Consider the following 10,961-nt stretch of genomic DNA (forward strand, 5'->3'; position numbering starts at 1 on the left):
TAATAACATTTGTCTTTGCTGTCAGCAGGACTACGTTTCATTCTAAGTTATACTAGATGGTGAGGTGTGCACAGTATAGCAGCCAGAACATGTATCCAGTACATTGCTCAGTTCAAACTGTTTCGAATACTTTGTCATTAATACAGTGTAGATCTTAGAAAGACACACACGAGCACATATTTAAATACAGACAGACAAACACCCACATATAGATATAGGGAGAGAGACAGACAGCCAGACAAACAGACAGAGACAGACAGAGACAGAGACAGACAGAAAGTGAGTGAGTGAGTGAGTGAGTGAGTGAGTGAGTGAGTGAGTGACTGAGTGAATGAGTGAGTGAGTGAGTGAGTGAGAGAAACGGTGATTAATTATGTACTGAAAGGGTATATAAGAACCGAAACAGTTTGACAAAAGAAAGAAAGAAAGAAAGAAAGAAAAGATGAAATGGATACAAACCTTGGTTAAGGAAACTGCAGCTTCGTTTCAGCGACAACCATTCCGAGTCTGTTATTCGAAAACATGATTTATAATCTGTGTTTGTGTTGTGACCAACAGCTCGTATGACACGGTAAGAGATGTGCCCTTCTCTGGCATCAGTGGAATGTCTTAAGGCATAGAATTTGAGAAGGGGTGAGCCATCAGAAATCCATGGCTGTGTATGAACCCGATAGGTTGCCTGCGGGAAATACAAACAAACACATCCTGAAATAAAGAATAAATTTTTTACATTAGTAAATCTGATCCTTATAGAATTTTGTCAAATATACTAATAATTATAACTATTATTATTTCTAACATACAAATATGGAATTAAACTTTACGGCAAGAGTTTAGTGAACCCCAGTACTTGACTAGTACTTATTTTATCAGCCCCAGAAAAAATAAAGGTAAACTTGTCAATGGTGAGATTTGAACACAAAATGTAAAGACAGCCTTTCTAGCAGTGCTTGGCCGTTTCTACTAACTTTATGCAAGTGTATTGGTTGTATGGCCTTTTTCCGTTTTGACTAAGAAAGAAAAAATGAAATGAAAAATTAATTTCTTTCAAATACAGGTATCTTCCTATTTATACGAATGGAACACAGGTATTCCTGTTGCATGTGATTACAGAAATGTTTGCAGATACTTCGAAATAATAAAAAAAAAGCCATTTCGGGTAGCAAGTAGTTTTCTTGTTGAATATAAAGACCCTTGTTATTTTAATCCGATGTAAAAAGGTTTACTGTTGCTATAGAAATGGTGTTGGTAAATTTATGAAAGTACCTCAAGATACATAGAGAGAGAGAGAGAGAGAGAGAGAGAGAGAGAGAGAGGGGGGGGAGATCTATATATGCTTGCATAAAAGTGCCAGAAGCGTAAACGTCACTTGATTTACTTTAGTGTAACTTTAAAATAAACCAATATAATTAGTAAAGTTGAAAATATTAACATGGTTTCTGAAATCTTTTGGGAAACTTCCTATGTTGCTCTTATTAAGCATGCCAAATGGCATCAGCGTATTAGAGCGGTTCCAATAAAAGACCATATTCATTAAACCTCTGCAACTCATAATAGGGTATATGTACACTGACCTCACCAAGAGACCACCTACACAATAAAATAATACGAACAATGAAAGACCACCATGATATGCGAGGGACACGTTCCTTACTTGCGACAATCAATGATCTCACCGTATGTCATCACTACTTCCCAATACTTAAGCACTTAAGCATATATACAATGCTGAGCAATACTTCAACACTATCAAATCGCTTTCTCTTCTTCTCGGCTCAGACATGGAAAACATATTCACATAGAAATAACCGTTGCCTCAATGGTTCAAACACTCTGGGGTGTACACCACCAAAAATAAGTGTAGAGGCGTAGGCAAATGCCGCGCCCCAACCGAGTCTACTTTCACTTCTTTTATTATTTTCTTGTTTCTATTGCAGCTCCCACTAGAATCTATGGGCGTATAAGAATAGAACGAACTGTAAAGACTGTCACGCTCCAGCCCATCCCTACCCTATGGACGAGAGTGGTATAATTCTCGGCTTAGAGAAGACATGGTATAACTGGGCAAAGAAATCCGTCGGCTGCTCCTCGTTGTGCGTGCCATAGAACTGTTCGATCAGAAATGATTGGGGATAGACAATAACAACAACAATAAAATCAACACTAATTATTATTTTTCTTTAGTGTATCCACGTTACTTAGCTGCACCAAATCATGGTCAGAGAAATATTTCAGAATGAATATCCTGATTGATAGAGAATTGTAACATCCACAAATGAAATTCAATGGTAAAGATTACTACAATCTCCGGATGTATCTCGTGGTTCTTTCAAATTTTGTCTATTTTTTTATGCCCATTGATTTTAAACGTACAAAATGTTGTCATAGAAAAAACTGTTTCTATAGAAGGTATAGCACGGAGCCTTTTAAGCTCAACTCTATTCAGTGTCATATGATTTCTCAAATAAAAAGAACAAGTTTTCAGATTATTGAAAATATTTTGTTGTTCGTACTTTTTTCAATAGCATGAAGTGAAATAGTTCCAACCTGGAAATCAAACCGGCTTATTTGCCGTTTAATTTTAATCTACAACCTGTGTTACCATGGTCTAAATAAATAATCTAAAGAAAATAGTAATTGGGAAAAATTGTTTAATCTGATTTCTTTAGACTCCGCTATTTTTCTATCCTCCAACACTTCTTTAGTAATAACCTATGAAGGATAAAAGCTTAAAGCCTCCTATTCAAATATTTATAAAGACAATATTTTCTTGTAGTAAAGTGGTGTGACGAGGATAGAATCGAAATATAATTCCTTCAATTTGGAAGCTAAATATTTAACGAAAACTAATTCTTTAAACATTAATAGAAGCATATATTTGTTAGCTTCAACTTAGTTCATTGCTAGAATCTTAAGAAGATTGAACCAAACGTGAAGAAATGACGGATTTAGTTGAAAGTACACGTTTTAAGCCAGTAGAAATCCTAAACAATATAAGGATTAGATTAGAAGATAATCACTTTCGTTTTTTTTTATTTTAATACATATTTCATTATCTCCTTGAGAAAATATGTAAGAACAACTATGGACAGTGAAACGACAATTACAAAAAAAATGAAATAGATTTGTGCACACAACTTTGAACTGCTGCAAATTGTAGAATGTTGCATTTGGTCAAAGGAATAATATCTCCTTTGTTTTACAATTTTATATATATTTCTATTTACTTTAAAACATTAGCTCCCATCTGCTATTATCTCAGCATAGTTTGACTGGCTGGAATAAAACGATGAGATTGGTTACCACAACAAACAAATATACAAATATAAATAGCTAAGAAGGGATCAGATAAAAAGTAAATATATAATGAGCAAAGAGAAAAAAAGGAGGAAACAAAAAAATGGATAATGGAAAATTGAAAGAGGTAAACAGAAAGAATGAAAGTGAATGTTAAATAAATATGTAAAATTAGTGTAAGAGGTTGAGAAAGAAAAAGAAAAGAAATAATCTTTACAAATTTGCTTTGATATATTTTAGAATAATTTTCTACTTTTCCTTTGAAGAAAATCTAAAGCTTTTGGAAGACAACAAGGAAGTAATTAATTAGAAAAATTCAAATAAAGTAATTCGTGAAGTTTTCTTTGATGCTTTTGTCTCATTCTTTGTTTCTCATCTATATCAACGATTCTATAATTTTATGAGTCATTTAAGAGTAATGGAATTTGAGATCCGATATACATCAGTTTCCCTCACTATTTTTTTTTTTTATCTATTTAGCATTGCATGCTCAACTAAGAGCATGCTGTCCATTCTCAAACAGGTTTGTACAGGAGAGAACATGCATGAGTAGAATATTCCCGAAAGTGGGTAAAAGTGCATTATCTTCTTTCAATTAGTCACATAAATGACTCAAGGGCTGACGGGGTTTCACATATTGTACTCTGATGCCTGCAGTGCACGAAGCCCTCCACTCTTAGGTCACCTATGTAACATTACATTCCAAAAATCTATCTATCAATCAATCTATCTATCTATCTATCTATTTATCTATCTATCTATCTATCTATCTATCTATCTATCTATCTATCTATCTATCTATCTAGAAAGCGACCGAGAGAGAATATATAACTTCTGACACATGATGTAGAAGAAATATGTGTGATCACACGTAATAGCTACAGGAGAGAGAGTAACTTACAGCAACTATTAAAATGAGTCGTAGGGACTGCTTCTACGTGTCTGTATATCCGTAAACTTGTTGGAGAGCACATTAATTACTTAGAGTAAGCTAATTCTATGTGGAATGCTTTGGGGGAGTCCTTTTCCTTCTAAGTCAATTTCATCCGATTCAGTACTATATTCATCTTCCGGTGTGGCTGCAAGCCACGAAACGATTCTGTCGGTTTATGCTTGTAATAAAGGTATAGTTCTCAGATCAGACGACTAGAGGCAGTCCCTGTGAGGCATTTTCATAGTTTTTGTAAGCTTCTTTCTCTCTCTCTCTCTCTCTCTCTCTCTCGTCCTCTTTCTCACTCTCTCTATCTTACTCCCTCTTCCTTCCCCCTCTCTCTATGCGTATGCAGACAGAATTAATGAAGTAAACACTCTTGAGATAATTTTCAAGCGAAACTAATTGAGACGTAAATCATTTTCTCCTGTAGAGAGCGCCTTGTGTCTTTATCACAGGATTTATATACATTGCAAGTCTAAATATATGCTTATTGTACTTATTAAAATGTATAATCAACATATCCATCATCTTTGTCGGCAATCTAACGGAGTCGAGGATGATTTTTCACAATTTTTACCACTTAAGACCCTTGTATGACTAAATAGATCAATGCAGGATCCAGACACACGTTGTCATAATACTTTATTTTATATAATTATTCGTATGTATTTGTTTGTAGGAAGCCCTTCAGAGCGAAGGATTCTATATTTTAAGAAATACGATTGAAACTTGCATGTACATCTGTCTCTCTTTTTCAGTCCATGAGCATATTGTATAGAAGTATTGTTTTCATCCATCGTAAACACAGTATTGGCTAATACTACTATAGATAGGTTCTATAGTACATTGTACAACGAATGCATCAGTAAGTTAATGTTCGAAATAGCTGCTAAGAATGCACTAAATATTCAAACTGATCTATCCGGTTCAATCTAATACTTGAATATTAGTGGCTTTATAAGCAGTATGTCTGTGGATATCTAAGGAGGACGGATAGTTGCTGAAGATAAGCCAGACTGGGATCGAAATGTGCATATTCATAATTTCCCTCTTTTTCTCTTTACGGATATATTGTATAGACATTGTGTTTACATCCAACGTAACAATCAGTGTTGGCTAACATTTATAGTAGATTGTTGTAATTTATACCCATATGCATATACCTACATAGGAGAAAGTATAAATATCACAAGTTCTTTTTCATTACTCCTCTAATTCCAAGCGCAATAAATTATCATTCCGTGATTTTTATGTAACTCCTTTCTGTTGATAAGATCTTTTCAGTAATAAGATCTTTTCAGGATTTTGATTTACAATTGCAAACTTAAGTGTCTTTGAGAAAATCTTGAAAATTTATTTCACCTTTTAGCTTGAAATTTCGTAACTGTGGAATAAAAGATTATTTATTTTCAATACTGACAATGTATTCGTAGTGGAGCAAAGCTAGGTAAGTTCTTTTTATGACAAGTCTGCAGCTTAAATTTGATTCGTTTATAGCTATTTCAAAGTGGCAGCTGACTAAATTTATTAGATACTAAATTTATTAGCTACTAGAGTGCTAACTGAAACTTTATTGCACTGTTTCCTTTTTTAAATCTACTTAACTTTCAATGGTCTGTATCAGCTAGTTGAAAATGTTGAAAATGTTGAAAATGTTGAAAATGTTGAAAATGTTCATTACTTCGAGTAGCAGGAATAGCTAATCTTTAAAGAATTTCGTTAGATTACAAAAGTAAGTTCAATAGAACGGCAAGCAATGAAGTGAGTCAATCTGGCTTGTTTAAACCTCACTGAAGGCATGACTTTCATGAACCTTTTTGCAGTGTAGTCGTATTCTTTACCCTGTTTTCCTCATCATTACTACAAGTGGGAGAAAAGTTTAATATCAACATCATACACCATTTTGCTCCATTTTTCGTTATTTTTCTTTTTTTTTTTTCCATTTAAATAAAACGGTTGTTTCTTCAGCTTAACCATCCTCATTATTTCCATATCATCTTTAGTAAGTAAAAACGCTAAAATATTTTACTCGGAACATTTTTACCTACCCTACCGCTCACAAAGAAGTGAGATAAACAGAGATATGAAGTATAAAGCTCATCAACTTATTGTAAAGTTTATTCCTTGTTTATAGCAGCGAAACTATTTAGAGTCTGATGCAGTGACAATTTATTATATCAGAACTTTGTTTCACACTCCAAACATCGTCATGCTAAATGATTTTTTCAGCTTCTTTTTGTCACTATCTCATCCTCCTTATTTCCGACCTCAACTGATTTTGTCTCTTACTAGTGCATTCTTTGCTCTATCTTTATATGCCAGTTTAAATCAAATAATTCTTAACGCTCCTGTTTACCAATATATATCATTGCCACAATTAGCATTACTAGATTCTATGCTAGACTTATATTTTTGTTTAATGTTGTCAATATGGTTCATTCCTTCTGCGTTAACATTAGCAATGTGATTCTGGTTATCATCTTCATTGTTTTAACCACCGTTATTGCCACCAAAATCAATATATTGTCAAACATCTCATTCAGCTTTAGTCAACTGTTAATATTTACAAAGCATGTTCACTGTTAAAGGTCTTATCACCACCGATATTGTTGCGTTATATATTCCTGTGGTCTTGATGAACTTATTAAAAAAAAAGTTAATTAAAACATATCGTTGAAGAAGACACATATAATAGAACGTCTTATTCCATTTGCTTCTCAAATTTAGATTACAGTGAAGATATTTAGTGGGGGGTTTATTTTTCAAGAGTCAATAATATATGCACCAGTCATATCCTAGCATTGATTCATCTGACTATATTCAAATCTTAAATAAATAGCCTTGTGTTTATACACAATATATTATTAAAGAAATAAAACAGTTTCAATAGAAAACTAAAGTAGTGAATCAGCTGGACTAACGTGAATACTAAAAGCAATAAAACGCGAAATAAACTGTTGCATTGTTCCCTTAAATAAAATCTTCACAAGCAATTCAACACATCGAAATCTCCTGTGAACCCTCCAGTGGATAAATCGGAACCGAGAATATTCACTTAGACAGACAGACAGGCGGGCAGGCAGACAGATAGACAGACAGACAGGCAGACAGACAGACAGATAGATAGATAGATAGATAGATAGATAGATAGATAGATAGATAGATAGATAGATAGATAGATAGATAGATAGATATTGGAAAGTTTGTATAAACTAAAAAAGAAAAAAGAGCTAATGTTCTTTTGGATATAAAGGCGGCGAGCAGGCAGAATCGTTAGCACGTCAGACAAATTGCTTAGCGGTATTGCATCTGTCTTTGCGTTCCACCGAATTCGACTTCGCCTTTCATCCTTTCGGGATCGATAAAATAAGTACCAGTCGACCCCAGTGTTTCACTGGTACTTATTTTAGCGACCTCAGTGAAATTTGAACTCAGAACGTAAAGACGGACAAAATGCCGCTAAGCATTTTGTCCGACGTGCTCACGATTTTGCCACCTTACCCTCTTTTTTTCGGTGTATAATATAAAATGAGTAATATATTATGGTATGCAGTGAAGCATTATTGCCTACATGCATGTTTAATTATATATCTTTGTCTTAATATGCTATTGAAAATCGTATTCAAAACTTATATCTACAAATTCAACGCAGCGGAATTTTATACCAATAGGAAATTTTCAAAATGATTTTCTGCCCTTTATAGAATATTCAGATAAACTATCTATGAACGTGTCAATCTCTTTCTAAGATTTAATAAGATAGGCCGATTTTGTAAAATTAAATAGTATACATTTTTTTATAAAATTTCTTAAAATAGCTTTAATCTTAATTTTATCATAAGATTTACAGTCAAATGATTACAAGATTTTGAAAATATAATTTATCAATTGTTTATGAGTTATCGAATAAACATTACCTGAATTATATTTGATATCTTCGAAAATGAGGTGACATTTTAAATTCTACATTTTGAAGATTTTATTTTCACAATAAATAAAGCTAGAATGACGATCGAATAATATATTTGATCGAGCAGTTTAATGCTTACGCAAAATAGAATCGAAATTTTTGAAGACTTTTATTTAAACACGATTGTTATTAACAACATCGATACCTATAAATAACTCGGACATCTTAGAGATATTAAAGCATAAAACAAATAAAATTCACTGGGAAATATTACTCACCTGCCCATAATAGTGGCCATATTACTGACAAATCTCTGATGGAATGCATTTTGACACCGCTTTCTAGCAAAGCATGGTATATTCTTGATACCACACTTCTTCGTAGAAATATTGGATATTGGTAACAAGACCCTATTTATATATTGTGCTTGATTGTGAGGTTATAAATAACTTTTGAGGGAACTATTGATTATCTGATAGTGTTGCAAGTATCTAAAGGCCTGATATATTCACTCACAATTTTCTAGGTTGATTACTAATACTTCTTAAGTTATTCTATTGTCTTTTATTACATTTTTTTCTTGCATGTAGACTTCTAATTATGAAATAGAATAGAAATATATTCATTCATTCCGGTTTAGCCACAGCAAAGATATAACAATACGTGGAAGTTGACAGTACAGAGACAAGATAAAGATTTTCCTTTCAGCTTATTGATGCTGGCATCTTTGTTCGTATTAGACTCGATATTATCGTGTACTTATGTTCCTTCCCTTAGTTGTTTTGCTAATGCTTTTATTATTATCATTAATTTATACTTCCATTAATTTAGCTGTTGACACCAGCGTTGTCCCTATTATTTTGTTGCCACTTCACAAAAAAAAAGCAGCAGGAACAACAAACAACAAGTAGTAGGTTTAAAAGTTGCTGTTGCTAAAACTACGTATCAGGGAAATCTTTTTCCAACTAAATGAAATATCCTAGCAATAATTTTGTCAATGAACATATTTCATTATAAATTTCTAATGAAATTATGTTCGAGAAAATTTTGAATGGGTAATGGAGACTATCAGGTTCTATGCTTTCTTTTCACATTCTTGAAATATTAACATCATTAAGATTTGAAAGATAGATTTATTCTCATAGATCTCAGTCTTTTTAGAGAGTTATTTCTTTATACATTTGTGTAGTTTTCTATTATAAACGTATTTTCCTGTGTACATCGTGCTTAGGCAGAGTCAATCAAATGACACAATCGTCATCAAAAGAAGAAATATATTGCATAACGACGCTGGTAATATGGGTAATTTAAATTCCACTGAATATTATAAGTTTGTAATTGCTCAGACGTGTTATGTGTAGGATATCTTGCCGATGATTTAACATAATACTTTCACAATTAAGTACAGACTTCTTTGCTTGACTGCTGGAGAAAATGTCATTGCTTTTAGTACCTGAAATGAGGAAGAAAGATTCGACTTTTACCATAGTTAAAAGAATGTACATTATTATTTTCTAGAAAGTTAACAAAGTAAATATTATTACATAATACAGAATAGTTGAGTAGCAAAAATAGTAAAATGTTTCAGTATAAATGTATTGAGTATTTATGCTTTGTCAAGTTAACTTCTAAGTTCCAACTCCAACCCGTTAACTTCGATTTCCATTCTTAAAAGTAAAATGAAGGTCAATAATAACATGAGCCGATTCAATTGAGTATTTCTTCTCAGCTATCATTTTATTTTCGTGAGAAATTGGCTGTGTGGTAAGTAGCTTGCTTACCAACCACATGGTTCCGGGTTCAGTCCCACTGCGTGGCACCTTGGGCAATTGTCTTCTACTATAGCCTCGGGCCGACCAAAGCCTTGTGAGTGAATTTGGTAGACGGAAACGGAAAGAAGCCCGTCGTATATATGTATATATATATGTGTGTGTGTTTGTGTGTCTGTTTTTGTCCCCCCAACATCGCTTGACAACCGATGCTGGTGTGTTTACGTCCTCGTAACTTAGCGGTTCGGCAAAAAGGGACCGATAGAATAAGTACTAGGCTTACAAAGAATAAGTCCCGGGGTCGATTTGCTCGACTAAAGGCGGTGCCCCAGCATGGCCGCAGTCAAATGACTGAAACAAGTAAAAGAGTAAAAGAGTATTATTAAGATCGATGAGGTAATAATTATTAAGAGAATATTGAGGTAGTATAATCATTATTTATTTTCGTATTACTGCGATCAGAGTTCGTATTTCGTGACAATCGATAAAATATATGCCATGAACGAGACAACAACTCTCCTCTCGTACCAGTATTAATCATTATTAGAAATGTAATGTACATATAGAGATTTCCTCGAAACTTCGCTCCAGATCCCAGATAATCTGTTTGCAAATCTCTCATCTGACGTTATATTTCATAAAACTAAAAATTCTTATACAAGTATTCAATGATCTCATCGAGTTTCGTTATGGCCACATGACTCTTAAGCAATCTCATCTGTGTAACATTTGCAATGGTCGCATTTACATCACTTGCTAACGCTTGAGAGATGAGCTCATTTAGGTATTTTAAAAAAACGTTAAAGAATTATTTAGAAGCATCCTGGAATTTAAATTATTAATAAAATACCAGAAAGGTTTCGAGCGAACCTCTAGATTTGCTATAATTCATATAAATTCTGATGAGAGCGTCATATGCAGAATTTTCTTCTTGGGCCTGGATTATTTTGTTTATTATGAATTGTCCATTGTCCATTTCGAAAAGAAAAACGCATTTTAATATGTGTGTGTGTGTGTGTGTGTGTGTGTGTGTGTGTGTGTGTGTGTGTGT

At 33.4% G+C, this 10,961-nt stretch overlaps 1 protein-coding gene across 1 annotated transcript in view; it reads right to left on the reverse strand.

Moving 5' to 3' along the window:
* Window positions 1-10,961, reverse strand: part of LOC106879437 (proto-oncogene tyrosine-protein kinase receptor Ret) — a 342,465-nt gene that overhangs the window by 180,286 nt on the left and 151,218 nt on the right. Inside the window, 2 exon segments of the mRNA XM_052978606.1 lie at window positions 460-705; window positions 8,420-9,594. Coding sequence (XP_052834566.1) covers window positions 460-705; window positions 8,420-8,468 — 295 coding nt within the window. The 5' untranslated portion in view covers window positions 8,469-9,594.

The sequence above is a fragment of the Octopus bimaculoides genome, chromosome 2, assembly GCF_001194135.2.
Source record: "Octopus bimaculoides isolate UCB-OBI-ISO-001 chromosome 2, ASM119413v2, whole genome shotgun sequence".
Taxonomy (NCBI): Eukaryota; Metazoa; Mollusca; class Cephalopoda; order Octopoda; family Octopodidae; genus Octopus; species Octopus bimaculoides.